The sequence below is a fragment of the Fukomys damarensis genome, unplaced genomic scaffold (genome assembly GCF_012274545.1).
Source record: "Fukomys damarensis isolate Sample0158 unplaced genomic scaffold, DMR_v1.0_HiC HiC_scaffold_19, whole genome shotgun sequence".
Classification (NCBI taxonomy): Eukaryota; Metazoa; Chordata; class Mammalia; order Rodentia; family Bathyergidae; genus Fukomys; species Fukomys damarensis.
This window is the reverse complement of record NW_022900931.1, coordinates 28542114-28564821: the sequence shown is the minus strand read 5'-3', so window position 1 is coordinate 28564821 and position 22708 is coordinate 28542114. Positions and strand designations below refer to the sequence as shown.

The window sequence follows — 22708 nt, the reverse complement described above, 5'->3', positions numbered from 1 at the left end:
TGCCACAGTGACACAGTAGGGATGACAAGTGTGGGCCAGTGTTTTCTTGTGGACGTTTCTCTCTGCCTTACAAACACGTACAGATGAGTGCTTGTACACAGTGTGTTGATTGTTGAGCAAACTGTTTTTATTGGTTTCCAGGGGACAAAGGGGAGAGGCTGGACCAAGAGCAGCAGCTGCTCTGTCACCAGAACTTCTCTGACGCCTGACTGCCCACCCCGTGGGCTTCCTGTTATGGCCATCGCTCCCGTCTGTCCCCCAGAGCCCGAAATAGCAGTCCACAGTCAGGAGAGGCAACGAGGAGCAAGGCATGTGGCTGTGATAGTCAACCTTGGGCTGTGGCTGGCTGTGGCTTTTTATAGAGGTGGTTGGCGAGCCTGAGTGCGCCATACACGGCCCATCTGATGGGCATGTTGTCTCCTCAGAGGTGGCCTGAGGAGACATGGCCCCTGTGCTGACCTGGGTTTGGTCTCCCAGCAGCTGACTCACCAAGCCCATAGCCACAGAGTAGTGGGAGCAACCATTTAGGTGACCGAGAAGGGAGACAGGCCATTCCCAACCTGGCTGTGTTGCTAAACTTTTCTCTAGTGCCTTCTCCTCACTCAGCCCTTTGCCACCATATTTGTGATGCTGTTGCTGTGCCACCCCAAAGAATGTAGTCCTTGTGAGCTGTGTAGGGAGGACAATGCCCCGGTTAGTTGGGTGTTAGTTTCTTAGAACTGCCGGTGCACTCTGTCTGTCTCTCTCTCTTTCTCTTTAGGTCAGAAGGGGAACAGACTTCCTGGGGTGTCTAGAATGGTAACCCAGAAGGCATAAACCGTTTTCTTTAGGTAGCCCTGAGATAAGCATCTGTAGACAGATAGATGAGGTCTTCATGCAGGCCAACAAGCCTACACTGGAGGGTGGGCAGTGTTTAGAGTTCTTGGGAGTCTTGCTGGTCTCGAGGGGAGAGTAAGGAGCTGTAGGAGTCACGAACAGATTGTTGGGAATGAGCCTGAGCCACCCTTTGTGTCTCTGGCGTGAGAGGCACCAGCATCAGGACAGACAGCTCTCTGTTTCCTTGAGTTGAGGAGCAATCCATTTTTTGCTCTCTATGCCTTTGTAGGCATGGATACTAGCTGGTCACCTACCTCTTTTGCAGAAGCTGGGGCACCTTCTCTACCCGCAAGTAGACCTGTACCCATGTACATAAATGTTCTGCAGTTCTTCAGGGGTGTTCGGTTGTTAGAAGCAGGGAGGCAAGAAAGGGAGGAGAGGGAGCTGAGAGGAAGTGGTGGCTGGCTAGGATGGAGACACCCAGCACTTGAGCTGGCACAGAAACTGCGGGAACCACACCGAATCAGATAGCAGAACTGGATCTCTCTAGGAGCCTCCTGGGAGAGGAGAGGCTGCGTTGAATGTGGCCTCCATGCATCTGTGGTGACAGTGCAAGGCCCCCTGGGACCCAGGGAAAGCACCTCTGCTCTGAGCAGCCTGCATGGTGGATCCTTGAGGCCACAGCCATAGGCTTGACGCTTGGCAGGGCACTGTGATGGGAGGTATCTGGTTCCACCCAGAAGGCAGGCTGCTTATAAATAGCTGGTGACGGCAGCAGTGAGCACTGCTTCTAGCGTAATTGTCGATTTTGGGAGTGCCCTGGCTAGGGTTGGGGGATGGCCGAGGTTAAATTCAGCCTGGCTTGCTGATTGGCATTTCTTGAGTTGGGTGCTAAGCCTTTCAGGAGGTCAGATAAGCTCCCAGCGGTGCCCCTGATCTTGACTTTGGAGGCCAGGTTAACTCTTTCAGGGGGTCTGCAGAGAATCTCCACAGTTGGGATCATTCTGCCTGGCCTAAAACGTGGTGGGAGACCATTGAGAGGGACCACCAAAGGGAGGGCTGGCACCTGAAGCACATGGTGGGCTCTACTGTTGCTGGCTCCTGACAAGGCTGTTGTATGGGAGGGCTGTCTGGGACAAGCCTGGGGTTAATGAACAAAGCAGCCGCTTCTCCCTGGGGTGGACCTGGCTTTGTGAATATGGGGGTGAGTGGATGGGAGATCCCAGGCAAGCGACACTGAAGGATGGATGCTTCTCCTCGCCCTGTCAAGCCCCCCATGGTTTGAGAAGTCAGAAGACCCCTTCCCTCAAGCATCCAGTGACTCTAGTGTTAATCTCTAATGCAGTGGGCAAAAGCAGAAGGCTCCAGCTCTGTCATCCTCCGGCTTTTGTATCCTTTCCTGCCAGTCCAGTCTGTTGGTGCCATGACCACCCACTCATTCTGCAGAGGGTGGGGTAGGTTTCTGGCCCTTTCCATTCCCCCAGGGCTCAGGGGCAGCAAGGGCAGTGCTCAGCTACTTTTCCTTCATGCCCTGGGGTCTTGGCCTAGTTTTCTGTTCTAGTCCCCAGCCCTTCCTCCCTTGTGTATAGGATCATGCTCCATTTCCTGCTGGAATAGATTTCCTGGAACCTCCTCTTTCCAAGACTAAAACTCAGTCCCTGTGGAATGTTGCAACCCCCACCAGGGCTTTATGGCTACATCTCTCTGCACCACAATCTCATCTATCACAGAACCAGGGCATCAGGAGCAACAGTGACTGCTTACTCCATTATAAACTCAACTAGCTGAAACCCGCTGAGGCACCGTGGGGATAAATTATACCCAACAAGCTCTTGTTAAAAGCCAGCCCCTCTGGGCCTCCTCCTGTCTTCTTTCCTGTTAGTATCTTGTGGGGCTCCCTGAGTATCCCGTTGTCTGTCCTCATTCTTATAACCTTCTTGCATCCTGCATGACTTTTCCTAACTACCAGCTGTGACAAGTCAAGAGACTTAATGCAGAGGGGCCCAGAGATGGAAGAGACCCATTAATTCCTTCTGCTTCCTTGTGCTCCTCACTAGAGAACAGTGCTCTGAAAGTGCCTCTTGGCTGGGCTCCAGACCCCAGACACAGTCCAGAGCTGTGCTCTTGCCAGTGGCCCAGGCCCAAGGCCCAGCTATTGAATGGAGGGATGAATAAAGGACATTGAAGGAGAAGCACGTTTTCAGGAGAGGAGGATAGAAGTTGTGCAAAGGTATACTGTTTGGAGTGTCTCACACATGGAAAGGAAATATTTTCAGTGAGTTTTGGGCATTCTGGCTTGAGGCAGTTTTGGGACCTGTTTGGGAGTGCAGGGTTGCCTTCTCCTGATGAGATGGGAAGGGAAAGCCTGAGGTCTCCCTGGGTCTGTGCATCTGGTTCTCGTAGGCAAGATCCTAAGTTGTGTCCAGGTTTCTAGCTTCTGGTGTCTTGCCCACAGACTGACAACACTGTGCTTTGTGTGACTGGCAGGACCCCTGAAGTGGAATTATACCCCTCTCATAGAAGTGACCCTGATCTCCTCTGGCTTGCTGGACAGCAGTGGCTTTCTGTCCTTGGTGATAAGCCTTCTGGGTAGGATCTTCAGGATTACCTTGGAGATTTGGCAAAGGTTAGTTTTCTTGGAGTCAGACACCAGCTCCTCTGAGTAGTAGGTGCCAGGAATTTTAGGGATTGTATCTCCAAGTAAAACCTGTTTTCTTCTCTCTTGTTAAAAAAGTAATTTCTACTCCCAGAGATACAAAGCTGCCAAGTGGGTGAAAGGACACCTCTATTAGTTCAAGGGTATCTGTTTTGTGGGTACCCTGGAGACAGCACCCTGAATCCTTCTACTCACAGTATCATTCTGACTTCTGTGCCAGCCCATATGTCAAAAGACACTCTTTTGAGAGTTTAAGGGAAATGTGGAGCCACAAAGTGCAAGCGTCTGCATTCTGCTGTGTCCTCCTCATCTCTCCCTAGCTACTGCTTTTTTTTCTCCTCGCATTTCTGTTGAATAAGCAAAAGCAAGAGCGAATTTATTTCTAGGATCTCATATGAAAATGCATAGTAATTGTTTCTTTTTGCTATTGTCACTATGTTTCTGTTCTGTTCATTGAACTTTCCTCAGCTTCCTCTGCCAGCTCACACTTTAGCATGTAGGTTATGTTCACCCTCTTTTATTCTTTTTTTTTGGGGGGGTACTGGGGATTGAATTTAAGTCCTTGTTCCTGCAAGGAAGGCGGCAAAACCATTGAGCTAAATCCCTGGCCCTCTCTTTTACCCTTTTGAAGTGGCATCGTTTCTGCTCTGCAGACCTTGGTGGTAGGAGTGAGGTTTGCCACTGTGAGGGAAAGTGAGGTGGGAGGGGCTGCTGGTGGCTGCTGGTCCCTCTGTGTCTCCCCCAGTTCTCACCTGATTCTGTTGCTTCCAGGTGTGGGAAGCACTCAGACTCAGAAGTTATTGATCTTGACTCATATTCAGGTTAAAGCATGTTTAACACTTGATTTAATGTCATTGTGGCCTGAAACCTTGCCATCCTCCCTTGCTGTTTGTGTGCATTTCAGGGTTCACCATCTGGGGCATAGTAGTGAACTGACTGGGGACCCTGAGTAAATAGTATGTCTTAGGTTGGCTTCCTTAACCAAGAGGCTTGGGCTGTGATGTCATCTCAAAGGGACTGAGGTTAAATGATACCACATGACTCAGACTGGCTTACCTGGCATTTAGGGGGCAGCTTTTCCTTCCTACTCCTTTCCTGAACACAGTGGGGCTACTCTATTGGTAGTAGGAGCCTGGTTCCAGCCTCCCAGCTCCATGGACAGATCACACAGCTTGCTAACCCTAAGATGCACTGAAACAGCTATTTTACTTGTCTCCTGCAATTAGGGACGAGTCACTAGAAGTTATGTTGTACGCTGTTTGGGCTGGAAGGACTTTGTTACTCATTTCACCCTTTATGGGTTTGTTTTAGGGGGTGCTGGGGATTGAATCCAGAACCTTTCACTGAGCTACATTCCCAGCAGCACCCTCTTTAATGTTTTTATTGTAAGGTGGGATCTCGCACTAAGTTGCCCAGGCTGGCCTCAAACTTGGAGCAGCTGGGATTCCTTGGTTTTACAAATGGGAGGCACAGAGAGACTCATCCTGCTCCTGCAGACAGTGAGCCTTCTGGCTCCCTCATGCTGCTTTACCTGAAGGCTCACCTGTCTGTTAACCTGCAAGCATATGTGAGGTGCACACCTCCTGTGCATAGTGGTGGGTGGACAGATGGCCTTTCTCCTGCCATCTGCTGCAGCTTGTCCCGGGTGTCAGGGACTGGAGGAGGCTCTGCACCCTGTGCATCAGGGAGGAAGTACCTCTGTGAACCCCTTCCTCCTTTGCCTGTGCTCCTGGAGTTGATATTTGGCTCTTTCCAAATGAGGAAGGCCCTATGCCCAGCATTATGTTCCCTGCTAGTGGGGTGCACGGAGAGGTCTGAAGGGGCTTCTCCCTGTGCGGCTGTCTGCAGGCATAGCAAGCATCCAGCAAAGGTCAGCACCTGCAGATGCAGCGCGGTCCCAGGTGGATGAGTGGTGCAGACAGCAGGACCCCTGTGGAATGGGATGGGGGTGTGAGCAATACTAGCAGACAGCAGCAATTCTAGCTGGGCCTTAAAGGCCCTAGAGAGTATGGGAAGAGTGCTGTGCGGAAGAGGAAAGTGTTCCAGGTTGAAAGGCTGAGCAAGTGGAGGTATGGCAGGCGCCTTTGGAAACCTGAAGTTCACAGGAGGAGGGGCAGACTCTTCGAGAACAATGTTTGTATTTTTGGAGGCAGCTTTATAGCATCAGTAATTGGGTAGGCAAGTGTCGGAGTGATGTAACTTGTCTAACACAGAGTCGGCATGATGGTGGCTCAGAGGCTTTCCCAGAACCTGCCTTTACCTGTTGCTGTGAACTTGGCCCACCCACTGGAGGACAGAACAGGGCCAGAGAGATGCATGGAGCCTTCCAGAATTGCCCTGTCTCTGAAGAGACCTTGTGGAGTAGGGCATCTACAATCCAGTGAGAGGGGCCGGAAACCCTAGTCTGGCTTTGGTTTTGCTCTGGCCCCTTCTGGATCACAGAGCAGCTTTGTACCTGCCCATTTGTCCGCCTCAGCCCGCCTCCTCTTGAGCTGGCTTTCTGCTTATCTTAATTTATTGACAAAAACTTGTTTTACGGTCCAGAGTGCAGACGGCAGCAGCTCCCTGCCAAAAGAAAGCATGATGCAAATCAGGAAAGTGAGCTGCCTCCCAGAGATGGGCGGCTGGGGACTGGAACACTGGGAGTGAGGAAAGCATGCCTGGGTGTATCGTGCTGCCTCAGCCTGGAGTGACCAGGGCTGTGGGAAGCCAGTGTACCAGCTACGTGGCCACCTGGTACTGGGGCTGGGGCAGCCTGGGGCCCGACCCAGCAGGGATTCTCTGCCCCTTTCCAACACTGGTTCCTGGCAGTTCCTGGCAGCTCCTGGCAGCTCCTGTGCAGCTACTCTGCCTGGTCTCTATCAACTAGGTAAATGAGGCACACGGGCCATGCATACTAATAATGTTTCCCATTTATAGCTGTGCATAAGGCACCATGCTAGGAAGTTTATTTTCATGAATCTCATTTAATTCTGACTACAACTCTTATGTGGTAGGCACTGTTGATCCCCTGTTTAAGAAGCAAGCACCAGAGAATTCCCCAAGCTGGTAAATGAGGAAAGTAGGAACTTGAACCTGCTCTCCCTGGCCTGAGTTGCCCATGCCTTCCCTGCCCATTTCTGGCAGGTGTTCTCTATACTCTGCCTGCTTCCCAGCCCAGTCCTGTGGGTCCAGCTGGCCTGAGTGTCCTGGGGGTAGGACACAGTTTACTCTTGTACCACAGAAGCCAGCATGTGTCTTCCCTAAACTGGGCTGCTTTGAGTTGTTTCTGTGCTTCTTCAAAACCCTGTGTCTCTGAGTATGGTGCTCGTGTCCCTGCTTACCATTATCAGTCACCCATAGGCACCATGTCAGGAACAAATCCAGTGAGCTCTAGTCCCATCTACAAATTGGGATAACAGTTGCCTGCAAGATTGCTGCGGCCATTTGCCAATACAGCGGCTCTGGAAAGGCTTTGGAAAACAAATGGTGGGAGGCTATTATTTGTGCATGTTCTTCTGTTTCTGGAAATAGAGGAGCAAAAGGGGGACCCCACACTAATTTATTTGTCCCCTGCTTCCTGTTGTAGAGGAACAGCCCACCATTTTCACGACTCTGGTGGACAGTTGGTAAAGCAGGGGGACTACCTGGGCTGGATCCCCACGGCCTCCACCTAGTGCACAAGGACCCTGTCCACACTGTCCTCTCCTGCTGCTCAGAGGCCACTGCCACCTGTAGCCTTGCTGCCCCCCCAGCCCCCAACTCCTTGGCAAGTCATCCTCACCTCTCCTGACTCAGACTGAGGCAGAAGAGTGTTGATAATGTTCACTAAAATGAGATTTGCGTCTTTGCTAGATCTGTAGCAGATGCAAAGATCACAAAATGGGGAGTCACAGCAAATTGTATTAAAATTCCAGCTCTGTCAACTCCATATCTAAACTTAGACAACACATTCAACCTCTCCACCCTTCCAGTTCCTGTTTGTGAGGTGGGGAGAGAAGAGTGACTACCTCGAATGGCCCCCATGGAAGGTATCGGACAGGTCCTGCCACACCGCAGCTCAGTCAGCGCTGGCTCTGTCGTCAGCCCTGCACCACTTCCGCTGTGGTCACCAGCACTGCTCGTTTGTGCTCACTGTGAGCCCTTGAGGCTTGCATGAGGCTGCTGCACTGAACTGGATGAAGTCTCGCCAGCTTCCCTGCCACAGAGCCCGCTTGTGACAGTGCACTGCAGCTGGCCTTTCTGTGTCCAGTGACTCCTTCGCTGGCCTGTTGGGAGGAGTGTGGCAGGTCACCAAGGTCCCAGTGGGGAATGGCTGCACAAGTGTCTGCTGACACTGCAGAGTGCCTTCAATGTAGAGTGACTATCAGGGCAGACCCCAGCTCCCTTCTGCCAGGGTACTAGGAGATGGTGCAGCTTGGCACAGCAGGGAGGAATCCCGGGGTGTTGCTTAGGTTGGAGTTGAGACCATCTGTGGCAGAGACACCTGAGTTTAATCAGCCTGTGTCCTCCACAAAAGATGTCAGACCTGCCAATCCTCATGGGGGCAGATGTGGTCCCCCACAGGCAGTATCAGTAATCAGGCTATGGGCATGTGATCCCAAGGGAGAGGCCAAAGTATATACCAGCCACATCAAAGGGTTCTTGCAAAGGTGTGTGGGTGGCTGTCTTGGGGCCAGGGGTGGCTTGACTGTTGGCCGATCTTCTCCAGTGTCTGCTTGTGTAATTGTGGAGTATTATTTGCTGAACTCAAGCTGTTGAAGCGTGCTCTCATTTTATTATGAAAAGAGCCTCCCCTTTGTGATCTGTGGAACGGAAGCAGTAGAATGAGAGCACTTTCATCCTGTGACTCTTTTTCATGCTTGGGGCTCTTCCTTTCCCAAAACAGGAGCGTGGCCTCTGTCCCTGTCCCTGTCTTGGAGGCTGAGCTATAGTCTCTCAGGTAATTGAGCTCTGCAAGAGAGAGAACTGTGGTGTGGGTTCAGGGCACCCTTGTCCTATCGTGTTCCCTGCTCATTTCCTGAGAAGTTTGATCAGCAGCATAGTGCCTTACGATGTCCACTTTCCAGGGAACACAGGTGGCAACAGGGGTAACCCTGCTCACCTTGCAGTGTCCTCCCTTGTTCTCTCATCAGAGCAGCAGCTCAGAAGGGTCAGGTAGCCTTCCAGGGCACCCAGCACCTCAGCACCACAATCTAGTCCTGTGCTTTGGCACTTGCTGGCATTCCTGACTTTCAAGGCTGCCTACTGGCCTCCAACTCCAGTGTGGTCCTAGAAGGCTCATCTATAATCCTGTCTTGCCTTCCTTGGCAGCCTGGATCCAATAGTTCTCTGTGCTTTCATGTCAGAAGTTAATGTCTTGCTCCCCAGATGAGTGAAATAAAACAAATGCAGAAGGAAGATCTGCTAGTGATTGGAAAATCCTTTCTCCAGAGCCTCTGACAAGCTTTTCTGAGTCCTCAGCCCCTCCCTTGATCCCTTGGCAACCTTGGGTATGAGATGGTGCCTTGACCGAAGTCCCAGGCTGTCTGCTCACATCCTCTGTCTTCCCTCAGTGCAAGAGCTCAGGAGGCAGGGCCCTGGGGGCACAGTGAAGAGAGCTGTATCCATCCTCTAGTCCTGCACTGGTGCCAGGGCCAGGTCTGTTACTCCATCTGGGTGGCCTGAGCCCCATATTGTTTCCTGTGTGTGGGACAAGGCGTGTCCAGAGCCATCACACCCCCAATGTCCAAGCAGAGGGCTGTCCTAGACAAGCTTAGAGAACAGAGCCCTCCATAGCCATGTGCCAGTTGTCAGTTTCTCCTGGGGCACCAGTCCCCAAGCCTGCCCTGGCAATGCCCATCATGTGGGATGGGAACAGCTGTGTCCTCTTGCTTGCCTAGTCTGGCCAGGGCCTGGACCTGGGTTATGCAGTCTGGGGCTCTGTCCTCCCACTGAGAGCAGTGAGCACAGACTGGCTGGCGGGGGGCCTGGCGTCACAGGCGTGTATGTGTGTACTCTGGACCCCGACCCTAACGCACACTGTGCATTAGCAGTGTGGGGCTGGCTCCCTGCCCAGGTCTGGAATGTGCCAGTTGGGGAGAAAGTGTGGTGCCGCCCACTGCCCTGGACAGAAATCGATTCTTAGGGATTGGCGAGGGATTCCCCCCTTCCCCCTTTATGAGGCTGGCAGGTGTTCTGCGGCATCATTGCCCTGGGGCACATTGGCCAGTCACGTTGTGGCCTTCCTGGGGCTGTTCCTCGGCTTGCTTCTTGGGCAGCTGCAGCTCTGGGGGGCCCCTTAGTAGTTCTGCTTCACTTCCAGCTCCCCACAAGGTGGAGCTTGGGGTCAGTTTGAGAAGGACACTGGCTCCCCAGAAAGCTCACCGAGCTCTGACGTTGGGTGCATGGAGCTTGGGTGGTCTGGGAGCAGGGTGCAGGCAGTATCTACACAGCCATCTCTCCCCTTCTGGACAGAGGCAGGCACTGGAGAGGGTCTGTCAGCGCCGTACAGAACACAGCAGGAGCTCTTGCCCCTTGCTGCACTGGGACTGGCGTTTCTCTGACCTCCCCACCTCTACCTGGGTACCCTTGAGTCCCACAGACACCGTGGCTGGAGTGTGGTCCTCAGCAGGTTGGTCCTGCAGCCTAGGCCAGGCCAGGAAGCCCAGCAGATGGGTCCTGTTGCGGTGAGCCAGTCATGCCCCTGCCAGTGACACCAGAGGCCACCAGGCCCTGGGTACCACCAGCAGGAGGCCAGAACTGCTGGCATTTGGGCACACATCCACCCAAGCCCTTACCCCTGGGGTGGGAGGGCTTTTTCCAGACCTCCCTCATGCAGGCCTCCATCTCAGGGCTCCATCTCCAGTACTCTGGGCCTTATTTGCAGGAGATGCATACATCATAATGGGATGGCTCCCCTGAGAGGGGTTTCTGGGGGTACTGGGGGGAGGGTGAAGAGGTTTGCTTATCAAATCAGCTCAAGAGTTTTATTAATGTTAAACTTGCACCTCCATGCACAGTACTCCTTAATGTTTGTCATCTTATATAGAGAATAACCTCCTTTTCGAATAATCAAAATGTAACTGGGTTGTAGCTATGCAGATGATTTGTGTTATGTTTATTTGGGAGAAAATTAGGCTCAGAAACATGGTGTGATCTCTGTCACCTATAAGTTGGTGATACTGGGGGCTACAAAGTGGAGCTGTGAAGAACTTGGAGTCTTTAATAGAAAAAAGAATGACCAAGGAGTGATGCTGTCAGCTTTAAATGGCCACCCAGGCTCAGTGTGAGACAGAACTGTGCTGTGGTTATCAGCCAAGCCACTTGGGCTTAGGCTGGATTATGAGATGCATACAACTCACAGTGGGGAGGGAAGAGTATGTCTTTTTTCTCTGTGACAGCCCTTCCATAGCTGGAGTTTGACTTTAAATTTGAGACAGGGATGGGGAGTGGAGCAAGACTCAGAGGTGAGATGTAGCCCCCGTTAATAGGCTGGGGGAGACCTGAGAAGGATTTGTTAGAGACACATCTTCAAGTATTAAGAGCCTCTCACCCTGGTTCTTGTTGAGCTTCCTGGCAAACCTGGCCTGGTATATGGAAGCCACAGGGAAGTAGATTCTGGAGTTCGTGGAAAGAATTTCTCCCAGAGTTATGCAGGGATGGAGAGCCCATCAAATGGCAAAGGCTGAGCAATGCCCCGGCCTCTCTGTGGGCCCATGAGCTGTAGTCCTGCCTGCAGGGTGCCTTGGGCAGAGCCTGTAACTTCTTCCCTTTGTCTCCCTCCATACAGAGTTAGAAGTGTGGCAGGCATGCCCTACCTCCCGTTGCCTGTCTTGGCTATGGCTGTGAGGATGAATGAGCTGGAGGGCCCTTAGAGGGAAGAGGGTGTCTGAAATACAAAGTAGCGGCCTCTCTTGGCATTGATACATTGTCTCTTGTCCGTGTCTCCCAGGGCTGGGCAGCTTCATTACCAGCCAGCATGTCAGGCTGTGAAATTAAAGCCATTTTGATTTCCTCTTTTATTTTCCATATCCACTAATTTATTAAATGCCATTAAATGTTGGGCCTGGCTCTGGCTCATAGAGTATGCTGGGGACTGCTGAGACCTGGTGTTTAAAAATCTGCAAGCACAGACAGGCTGCCGGGTGGAAGGACGTGTGACCTGTGACCCCAGGGCCTGGTGGGCTCTGCTGCAGCAGATGGCATGGGGTTAGAGTGGGCAGAGGGCAAGTGGACCTGATGGGGCTGGGCAGGGAGCAGTGCCTCACACCAGGTAAGGAAGAGCTCAGGTGGGTGACGGGGGACCTGGGAAGGATGGGGTGCATAGTGGCTTTTTTTTCAAGTGGGCATGAGTGTCTGGGTCTGGTATCCTTGCTTCTTCATTTCTTCACCCATCCACCCATTCATCCATTGAACAAATATTCAGTATTCTGGGTATGTTCTGGGCCCTGTGGTGGGAGAAGCACAGATAAGCCATGAGCATGGCCCCAGAAGAACGCATTTTCTTGTAATCGTGGACAGCAAGTCTACACAGAAGCTGGAGGCCCCTGAGATGCTGCTCTGGCCCCACCTGGCCTAGGTCAGGGGAACTGTGGGCCCAGCCCTAGAGGAGTGGTGTGCCTATGCAGACAAGTGTAAGGACGCATGGCAGAAGCACACCTCAAAGCTACCAGTTAGTGGTTCCCTCTGGAGACTGGAGCAACACCATGGGGGTGTCAGGCTGATTAGCCCTGACTTAGTAAAGGAGGGGCTGTGGAAAGCTAGCCTGAGAGAAGTCGGGGCCTCTCTGAGCCTGTTTCCTTGCTGTGCATGTGTGGAGTGGCCCAGGAAATGAAGACCCTGTGTGGCCTGTGGGCACGAGGGCTTCTGTCTGTACCAAGGGGCCTGTGGCTTCTCTCTCCTGTAGGCCATTGGTAGCCCTCAAAGAGCACACACCCAAAGCCTGGTCTTCCTGGAGGCCATGGTGATATACAGGGGTCCATCTGTCTACATTTGGGTGTGGCTCTGCTTGGAGCCCTGAGTTGAAGCTGTTTTGAAATGCCTCAGTTGGGGAGTAGGCAAGGAGCAAGGAAGTCTCAGCTTGTCCCTGCTTGGAGAACACTGGCCAGGCCCAGGCCACACCAGGGCACCCATGACCTCTGGCTGTCTGGGTCCTGATCCCCTGAGTCACCCCGCCTTACCCCAGATTCTTCAGCCTTGAGCTCAGTGGTAGCTTGGATATCTCTGCTGAGATAGCCCTCTGGCTTTGGAAGGGAATTGTCCCAGATGCCACCAGCTGAGCTCTCCACACTGAGCCTTGGCATTGCCATCCCTGGGCTTTACTTACCTCTACCCCTGCCTGTTCTCCTCCTGTCCCCTGCTCAGGCCTCAGGGTAGCTTCCTGTCCTCTTGCTCTCCTGCCTTTCTAGGGCAGGCCCTGCTCTCCAACTCTGCAGTGAACCTGCAGCCAATTCCTCCCTCCTGCTCACTGCCACCTGCCAGACCTGTGCTCTTAGCTGGTCCTGCTCAGCCTGCTCAACTCTACTGAAGGACTCTGAGCAACTCCCTCATGTATGCCATCCCTTCTAGAGCCAGCACTGTCTTAAACACCCTGGGGACCATGCCAAGCCCTTCCCCAGGGGCTGTGGTACCTGGCATGAAGATGGGCCCAGGGCAAGGTTTCTCAACTTCTATTGACATTTGAGGCCACGTAGTTCTCTATTGCAGAGTTCTTGCTGACTGTAGGGCTAGCAGCATCCCTGGCCTCCACCACTGCATGCTAGGGACACCCCCTCCATCAGCTGTGACAACCAGAGGTGTCTGCAGATATTTTGTGACTTCCTGGGGAGCAAAATTGCCTCTGGTTGAGAACTACTCTTGAGTGAACAAGAGCAGCACCTCTTATACATGGCAAGGACTGTGCTGGAAGGGATTGGAGTGGGGATCCTGCCCAAATCCTGCAGTTTAAAGGAAATTGGCCCTGGGAGAGCTACAGAATCCTAAGGCCACACAGCAGAGCTGCGTGATGAAAGAGGTGTTTTGGGAAAGAATTTGTGCAGCTTTTTGCAGGCTGGGCTGAAAACAGGTTGTGAGGGCAGCAAAGCCCCTTGGGTGGGAGCTTGGGGCTGAGGCAGGTGTCTTGGTGCTTGTCCCCTGTCACTTGTCAGTCAGCAGGAGACTCCGAACTCACAGGTCTCTGGGGAAGTAGGAGGTGTAGAAGAATCTGCACCCAAAAGTAGAAGGCAGGGACTTATCCCAGCCTGGCACTGTGGCCAGGAACCAGCCACTCATCTCTGGTTTCCTCATCTGGTCTGTGTGTTGTTCTTGCCTAAAGGCTCAGCTGGATCACCTGAAGCTGGCATTGAGGGTTCCTCCCAGCAGGAGACCCCAGGATATGGATTGTGGCAGTGGACTATGCTGGACAGGCCTTGGCACTAAGCAGACATTGCAAAGAATGCCCTGGAGTTGTAGGAGGGCCCTGTGAGGGTGGAGAATGAGTACGAAGGCTTTAAGAGGAACAGAATGCTGGACAGGCTGGGGAACAGGCTGCTGGTGACAGGGACTGGCATACTTGTAGACAGCGGGTGTTGCCTGGCTCTCACCTAGGGCCTGGTGGGACCTTGTATAGGAAGGGAGTAAGGAAATAGGTGTGGGAACAGGGTCCTGGCTGTGTTGCCTCATAGTGGAGGGAGGCTCATGGATGGACCTCGTCAGAGGGTGTGTTGTGGGGTGGTGGGCAGCCTGGGAGGGGCTGAGCTCAGTCCCCATGGAGCTGTTCTGCAGAAGGCCTCAGGGGACTCAGTGGCAAGGTAAGGGTTGTCCTGCAGCTCTAGGCTCCTTTCTCTACCTGTTCACATACCTGCTGCAGTAGGGTTTCCACTTACTCAATCCCGGTCTGGCTTTAGAGCCATAAATCTTCAGCATGAAGAAGGTGCATTTTTCCATCCTGTGATTAATGAAAGAAAAATTGAGATGGCAGCATAGAAACTGACCAAATTTGAAGAAAGTCAGTAATACGTTAGATGCAGATTTCAGCAAGTCATGGATGAACCCGAAGACCTTCTGAACCAGGCTGAGGGGCCACCCAGTGATTGCAGAAGGTGGCAGCTCCTACTCCCTCTGCATTACTTGTGAGCTGTTTGGGTGCGTGCCTGGTTTGGAGCTCTGGAAGTGTCATGCCTTCCAGGGCAGAGGAGCTGCAGAACCAGTCCCTGCAGCATGGGGATCTGACAGATGCTTGACTTAGCCTGATTTTCTCCAGCTCCTTGGCTTCCTACTCCATGCTCATGACTCCCACCATTTCTTTTTTTCACATGTAGTCTGGGCCACCATTGTTTCCCTGTTAATCAAAGTCCTGCTCATTCCTTGAAGCCCAGCAAGCCTTGTCAGCACTCCGTATCTTTCATTGGACTGTTTCTCTCTGTCCTTCCTAACTGTGTGCAGTGACCTCTCTCCTACCGATTGCTTTCTGGCTGTCCCTTCAAACCCTCCAGGGCTCTCCTCTTAGGAGAACAGCTGCAGTGCTGTGTGGGAAACCAGTCGGACTGTCACTGCCCCGCCCTGGGACAACCCAGATGTTGTCCTTCCTACAGGCCCTCTCTCCTCTGTCCCCACCGCGTGTCATCTATTTGCTTGTTGCAGCCACACTGCCACTTGGCTGGCCAGGATTCTTCCACTTCCAGGCTTCTGTGCCTGCAGCACCCCCTCTAGAGCACCCCTACGTATTTGTGCAGGCCCTTATCCCTCATCTAACCCTGCATTTTCCAGGAGGACCTCCCCGCTACCCTGTCTCCAGTTATGTGTCCTCACTGCTCTTGCTGAGTCACATCAGCACCTGAAGTTTTCTTAGTGCTTGCTCTGTTATGTTGGTGTCCCCACAAGGCCCTCCTCTGCACAAAGCCAGAGCTTCGGCCTCCCCCACACCATTCTAGACACTGCCCTGCGTTCCATGCCCAGGTGCCCAAAGGAGATGTGTTCCTCCCCCCAGATGCCAGACCCCTCTGCCCAGGTGTGGTCGGCCTCTTCTCAGCCCAGCACATCTGTGTTTGCTGCAGGGAGTCACAGCCATCAGCATTTATTTGGCTCCTGTGCATCCTGCTGGGTGGGGTGGAGGCTGGGTTTTATTGCCTTGTCCATCCAGAATGGAGGCCCCGGAAGCCAGGTCTTTACAGTAGTGTTAGCTACTCTGGCACTGGATGCTGCATGCTGTGGATAAATACTGGATAAATACTGGCTGGCTGATTGGCTTCTCAGATGCAGCACACTTCCCCTGAGCCAGCAGAGGGAGTGGGGCTGTGTCCGATACATGGGAGATAAAATGGGCAGATGTGGGTTGGCGCCAGTGAAAGAAGAGCTTCCCTTAGTGGAGCAGCTATCTTGTCTGTGCACAGGGCGCTGGGAGGAGAGTCAGCTGCAGCCCCTCCTGCTGGCAACAGGCCAGGGCAACCATAGCCTCCCCACTCTGGACCATCACCAGCCCCTCCACCAGCTCCACCATGCTCCCCTTCTTCTGCCTGTGGGCTTTGTTCTTCAGCCTCCTTGGAACAGGGGCAACGGGGCACAGCCACTGGAAGTTCTTGCTCTGAGAAAGCAGGCTCCACCTTCTTTTCTGCTCCCTAAGACCAGTCCTAACTTGCTGTCCCTGCCCCCTGCCTCCCTGGCCTGCATCCTGTATGCTGGGCCTCTTCTTTGTAGCTGCCTCTCTGTGTCTCGCCCTTTGGTGTATCTGCTGTGTGCTTTTATCTCCGACTCCTTGCCGTGACCCTGTGAAGTTCATGAAGTGGGTCTAGTCCTGTTTATCAGATGGGGAGACTGAGGCACAGAGTGGTGGAGGCCTTGTCTCGGTTACCTGTTTTGGGTCTGAGGCCCAGCTCTTGCCTTTGTGGTCTCAGGGCTGAAGTGAGGGCTATACAGTCTTCAGGCTCCAGGCGCTGGAGGAGAGAGCAGTGCTGGTCTAACAGCTTTCCTTTCTCTCCAGCTCTGCGGCTGTGGGCTGCTTGGAGTGGGCATCTGGCTCTCTGTGTCCCAGGGCAACTTTGCCACCTTCTCCCCAAGCTTCCCCTCACTCTCTGCGGCCAACCTCGTCATCGCCATTGGCACCATCATTATGGTGACAGGCTTCCTCGGTTGCCTAGGGGCCATCAAAGAAAACAAGTGCCTCCTGCTCAGTGTGAGTTGGACCCCACATCCCACACCCAGGGCCCTCTGCACTGCACTGTTGGTGGGTCGACCCCAACCATTGTTGGGCAGAGCCTGGAACACCAGTCACCACGGACCCATCCCTAGCCCAGGGGAATCGTTCCTAAAATGTTTTGTGCCTGACCTCACCCAGCCCCACTCTCCCTCTGGGTTTCCTCAGGAGTAGTGGCCCCGCTCAGCCTGGAAAACCCTGCCAGGTGCTGCCTGTACCCTGCCCCCACCATCCTTCATTTATACTGTCCCCAGCTATTGCCACTGCCCTGTGCCTATGCCTGTACCTCTTCTTTGTAGTTTTTCATTGTCCTGTTGATCATCCTCCTGGCAGAGCTGATCTTACTCATCCTCTTCTTCGTCTACATGGACAAGGTAGGCTTTACAGCAAGGGAACAGCTGATGGGAGTCAAGGCCCTGGGGTTGGGCCAGGCCAAGGCAGGTTCTTTCCCAAGCCAGAGAAAAAGCCCTGGCAAGCAGCCTGGCAGAGAAAGGAATGTGGGATTGGGAGAGTTAGGAAGGCTAGCTGGGAAAGATTCTGGTGGAAGGTTGTGGTGGTGACAGAGGGGCAAAGACAAGTTTGGGGACAGTTGAGTTCATTACCTTGTGCAGCCTTAGAAATATGATGCCCTGAATGATGCACAATGGCCTTAGTGAGCTCTCCATCACTGAACTGTGTGTAGCAACCATCTGAAGAGGAAATTCAGATCTCACTAGTGCTTGGCTGCTACCCCTGGGTGATCTAAGAGTGATCCATTTGAAATGAGAAGGGTCTGTGCCACCCTTTGAGCCTTTTGAGTAGCTATAACAGTTGCCCACCATGCTCTTGGGTCCTCAGGACTTAGCCAGCCTGGGGGTCTCTGCTCCCTGGACTGTGTGTGACACGTCCCTGTATGGCCGCACCATCCAGAGAGCAAGAAGCATCAGTGGGACTCCAGACCACAAGTCTTCAGTTCTGTTCTTATGAAAGGAAGAAGTGACCACATCTAGGGATTGCTCAGTGTGGCCCTGTGCTTCACTGCTTATAGGAATTGCTTCCTTTCGTTCTCACAAAATCTCCACGAGGTATAGATGTTATTCCACTGTAACGTGGAGCAGATGAAAATGGCAATGCCACATGTTTGTGAGAGGTGGATGTAAGGGCAGGTCTAATTCACCATGCTCTCCCTCTCAGTCCTAGAATGTCTAGAGAAGGGTGGTCTGCAGGGAAGGTGTGGGGAGGGCAGAGCGGCCAGCAACACAGCTGCCCCTGGGGTCAGGAGGGCAGGAGGCAAGCTATCGCTTCCATCTGGTAGGACAGTAGCTCTGGCCCCTAGAGTTTAACTGTGCCACAGGCATCTGGTGATCAGTACAGGCTACAGTCAGGAGCTGGGTGGGTGGGGCCACCCCACCTCCCCTCTTTGGGCCCACTGATCCTCTGCACCATTGGGAGGTGTGCCTGCCACAGTCCTCACTGCTGGCAGGGTCAGGGAGGGAGCTGTGCTGTGGGCCCAGTGACCTGCAGTGCTGACCTCACCCATCCAGGTGAATGAGAATGCCAAGCAGGACCTGAAGGAAGGGCTGCTTCTCTACAACACCGAGAACAATGTGGGGCTCAAGAACGCCTGGAACATTATCCAGGCCGAGGTGAGTCTCTGGGCTTCTGGGGTTTCAGCTGGGAGTGGGTGGGCTATGGGGACCAGCCTCAGTGTTTGCTGGAAAGGGACAAGGAGTGATGGGAGACCAGCAAGACTGCGTTGGAGTAGCCAGCAGAGGGAGCTGTAGGGCGAGAGTCGGGACAGTGTGTCCCAGACCTAACCAGGGGGCAGTAGGCAGTGCTGCTTGCAGCCACTCAGGATGCAAAGCTGCCCCGTGCTGCTGACAATCTGAGGGGCCATGCGTTGCTCCCCTCCATCTCAAGGAAGGAGCAGTCATTCATCTCCCAAAGGAGGGGACAAGAAGGTCCCCGAGCTCCAGTGGCTGTTTCAGTGGCTGGGCTTAGCCTTGCAGGCAGGCCTGGGAGGACAGGGCCAGCCGCAGTGAGGTTGACCAGCCTTTGCACCTCACCTGGCAGATGCGATGCTGTGGGGTCACTGACTACACAGACTGGTACCCGGTGCTGGGGGAGAACACAGTGCCTGACCGCTGCTGCATGGAGAACTCCCAGGGCTGCGGGCGGAACAGCACCACCCCCGTGTGGAGAACGGTGAGGCTGAATGCTGCCACCTGGGGTCTGCGTGCGTCAGCCTGGCCAGAGGAGAGCTGTGGAGGTTGTGGCTCACTGGAGGAGAGGGAGGGAAGCTGAGAGGTCGGGATGTGTGTCCCTGCTCACGCATGTGTGTCTGAATGCATGCTGGACCCACAGTTGGGAGAGTCGGGAGAGACTGTGTGGGTCTCGTCTGTGTGGATGGCCTTGAGGGTGAGCCCTGGGGTGTGCGTGCAGGGAGGAATGGGACTGAAGGTCAGCAAGGTTGGGCATCATGGGCGTGCTGTGGTTCACTCCCCAGGGCTGCTACGAGAAGGTGAAGATGTGGTTTGACGAAAACAAGCATGTGCTCGGCACAGTGGGGATGTGCATCCTCATCATGCAGGTATGCAGGGTGCCCACAGAGGGCCAGGGGGCAGAGAGGGAGGGCCTCAGCCTGCTGGTGCCTGCTAGGGCACCTGGCTGTCTGCGCTTGAGGCCTAGCAGCCGAGGCTGCTGTCACCCTGCTCTGCCACGAGATCGCGCCCAACAAGCAGGATGGTGCTGGGCAGTGGGGGCTGGCAGGTGCGGTGCGGCCTTGCCATGTGCCTTCCAGTTGCTCCCAGCCTGTGCCTGAGAGGAAGGCATGCACACTTCCTTGGTCCCTGCTGGACATTTTGAGCATGGGGTGCACTCAGTGTGGTGCCGGTAACCGTGACTGGCCTCTCTGCCTCCAGCACTCTCTGGATCCCCACCTTTTCAGTATTCAGGCTGAGGAGAAGGAACAAGCACCAGTATTGTCCTAGGCACATGCTGTATGTCCAAAACACATATCCAAAGGCAAGCACTAAAGATAAACAGGAATAACTGCACGACTTCCCATGATCCCCGCCTCACTCTGGGCCAGGGGTCTCTGAGGAGGGGCCTCAGTGTTCCTGTGCACCATCTCCTTCTGCCTGTAGCACTTTCCAAGCACTCTGTGGCTGTACCTCTCACAACAGGGGCTGGGTCACATCTGAGACTCAGTGTCTGAGGAGCAGCCATTAAAAGCCCTCCTTGTCTCTCAGATCCTGGGCATGGCCTTCTCCATGACCCTGTTCCAGCACATCCACCGGACGGGGAAGAAGTACGATGCGTGAGCAGGCTGGCAGAGGCGCAGCCTGCCGGACGCTGGAGGGAAAAGGGGCTGAGCTTCGTGTCTCCTGCCTGCACCCCCTGCCCTCCTACCAGCTGCCCTGGCGAGGACTTCTCAGAGGCAAAGGGCCAGGGAGGAGGCACACACAGAGACTTCAGGGCGCTGGGCACCAGATTCCTGCATCTGCAAATTTGCCAAAGACGACGGGGTGGGTTGGGTGTTGAGGAGGCCTGGCACTGATGGCTCTCTGCTCCTGCCCTTCTTCATGCTGATGTATTGTCCCTGAGGGGGTAGGGAATGGGGTGCTCCCTGGGACAGCACTGTCCCCCACACAGGCAACGCCATCTGTGTCTACCCCTGCCAAGCAAGGCCCTGAGCATCGTGCCCAGGCTTTTTATACCTGATGGTGTAACTTTTTTATTTTACCCTGATTTTGATTATTCAGGAATATTATCTCTCAGATAAGTTTAGGGTTAGCTTCCTGATTTATAACTTTTTACTCTGTTGATTTCCTTCATGGTTTGAGTTTCCCTTCCTGTGGTTGGGGCTAGGTGGGGCGAGGATGTTGCCCATCCATTTTGCTTCAGGACACACCCCGTGTGACTTGAGCAGCTGCAGAGTGAGATGTGCCAGGCCTTCTCCTGGAGCACACTGAGGAGGGGCAGGTGCATCTGAGACAGGCCCATGGGCCAGCACTCACGGACAGTGGGGGGAAGCATGTGAGGCAGTGTGGCAGGGCACCCTGAATGAAGGTGGGGGCAGGGGGCTGCTGATGCTTTGCCAGGAACTTGGCTGGAGCTGGCAGGGTCCTTACCCTTTCATCTGACGAGCAGTGTGTGGTGTTTCTTCCTGCTGCCACTCCCTCCTCCTGGGTGCTGTGACTTCCATGAGCCCTGTGACTTCCAGACATTCCTGCTGTAGGCTCTCAGACGGACACCTCCAGTTCCGGCCTGGGTCCGTCCTCACCTTGCAGTGGGACAGGAAAGCAGTCCTCACATCTGACTGCTTGGATGATAGCAGAGGACCTGGGAGCCTTAGGAGGGGAGGTGGAACTGGCCACGTTCATGGGGCTGCTGACTGCCCTACTGTATCTCCTTCCCGATGCCCACTGCTGTCAGCAGAGGTCTGGGTGGCTATCACATCCTGTGAGATCCCACAGAGTAAGAACACCTCCCAGGCCGGGCTGGGTGTTTCTGGGGAGGAAGTAGTATGGGCAAGAACAGTGGGTGATGTTGAGAGGTGGTTCAGAGGCAGCAGGATACAGATCAGGATCGGTGGGGCTGAGCTTGGAAATGCTGCCATCACCAGGCGGGGATTGGGTCTTCACTGGGCCTTGGGCCTTTGGGCCTTTGCCTACCGGAACAAGTCTGCTCCAGCCTTCCCTGCCTGCCTTTACCTGGGGCTGAGACTGCCACCCCACCAACTACCCTGAAGTCCTCCTCCATGCTTAAGTAACACACAGGTTGGGAACAGGGTGATTTAGGGCCCGGTGTTGGTGTGGAGAGTTGAAGAGATGGATGGTCTCAGCAGGAATGTGGCATGGATAGGCATGCTGGGAAGGCAGAATTGGGCAAGTGCACATTTGAACAGTTGCCTTTCCCTGTATTCCTCTGGTGCTTTCCTGGTGATGAGCAATAAGAGCTGCCTCCCTCGGCAGCCTCCCAGATTGAGGGCAGGGCAGACATTCGGCAGACAAGTGTTGGTGTGGCACGGGGGACCTGGTGTGTGATGTTTTTGCTGTGGGTAGGTTTGTTTATACCTATCAATGCAATTTCAGTTTCTGTTATAGCAGAAGCATTGAGACAGATAGTCTCCCTGACATCCTAGGTTTCTGGAGCCTTTGCCACAGCCACCCTCTTCCCTGCCTCATCCATCTGCCCAGACCCTCGTCTGCAGGCACCTTTGGGCCCCGCTGAGTATAGCTACTGAGTTGTTTGGCCTGCAGTTTCCATGCACAGAGTGGGTGTTCTCCTGAGTCCTTGCCCGTCCCAGGCTGCCTGGAAGGCCACGGGGAGTGGCACCACAGGAGCGGCTCCATGTCTTTTCACTGGGGGATTCCAGAGTGACACCCTCCGTCTCAGCTCCCCTAGCCAAGGTCACTCAGTTCCGCTCCATCAGGGCTGATGCAAGCAGGTGACAGACTTGACTTCAGATATGTGGGTGACTTCCGGGCGGTGCCTGATACAGACTCAACCTTTCTCTGCAGCATCTGGTGGAGGGGTCAGGCAGTGGGGCTAAGGACTGCCCTGGGGTGGCGAGCAGTAGGTGGCAGTCACCTGTCACCCAGCCAGCATGGGCCTGCACTTGGGCCCTCACCCTGGAAAGGCTGCTGACTGCCTCCTAGGCTCCTTGCACATGTCTGGCAATGTGGAGCCAGGTGGCCATGCCTCTGGGCTGTGGTAGCCACAGAGCAGCCCAGGTGACTGGAAGTGACTATCCCCTGTTTTCCCACCATGCTCACCCTCTGATGGAGGTGCTAATTAGCTGGGACACAGCACAGTATGGGAGCCAGGTGCAGGCTGCCTGGGGCTCATTCTTGGCCCCTTAGCCCTGCAGTGTTGGGCAGCTCCTTGGTGTTCCCAGTCCCTCATCTTCCCCTCTGCTCCATTGAGGCCACAGTTGGGGGTATGTTCTGCCCCTGCTCCACCCCATCCCGGGCAGAGTGAGGGAGCTGGGAGCGCACACTTCTTGGTTTCTGATGCACTTTTCTGCTTGTGCCGCCTGTCTGTACATCTCCTCATCCCAGTCCTGGCTTTGTTGAACGCCATGTTTTTAGCATGTTTTTAAATAAAACCGGATAATGTGTCAG

At 54.1% G+C, this 22708-nt stretch overlaps 1 protein-coding gene across 6 annotated transcripts in view; it reads left to right on the top strand.

Annotated features, from left to right (window-relative positions):
* Tspan9 (tetraspanin 9) overlaps positions 1–22708 on the top strand; it is a 157708-nt gene extending 135000 nt beyond the window's left edge. For 5 of the 6 annotated variants that reach the window (XM_033765595.1, XM_033765597.1, XM_033765596.1 and 2 more), the window contains 6 exons: positions 16389–16580; positions 16901–16975; positions 18125–18226; positions 18654–18785; positions 19087–19170; positions 19832–22708. In XM_033765595.1, coding sequence (XP_033621486.1) covers positions 16389–16580; positions 16901–16975; positions 18125–18226; positions 18654–18785; positions 19087–19170; positions 19832–19903 — 657 coding nt within the window. In that variant the 3' untranslated portion in view covers positions 19904–22708. The remainder of the gene's footprint in view (positions 1–16388; positions 16581–16900; positions 16976–18124; positions 18227–18653; positions 18786–19086; positions 19171–19831) is intronic. The other variant, XM_033765598.1, reaches the window with a different exon arrangement.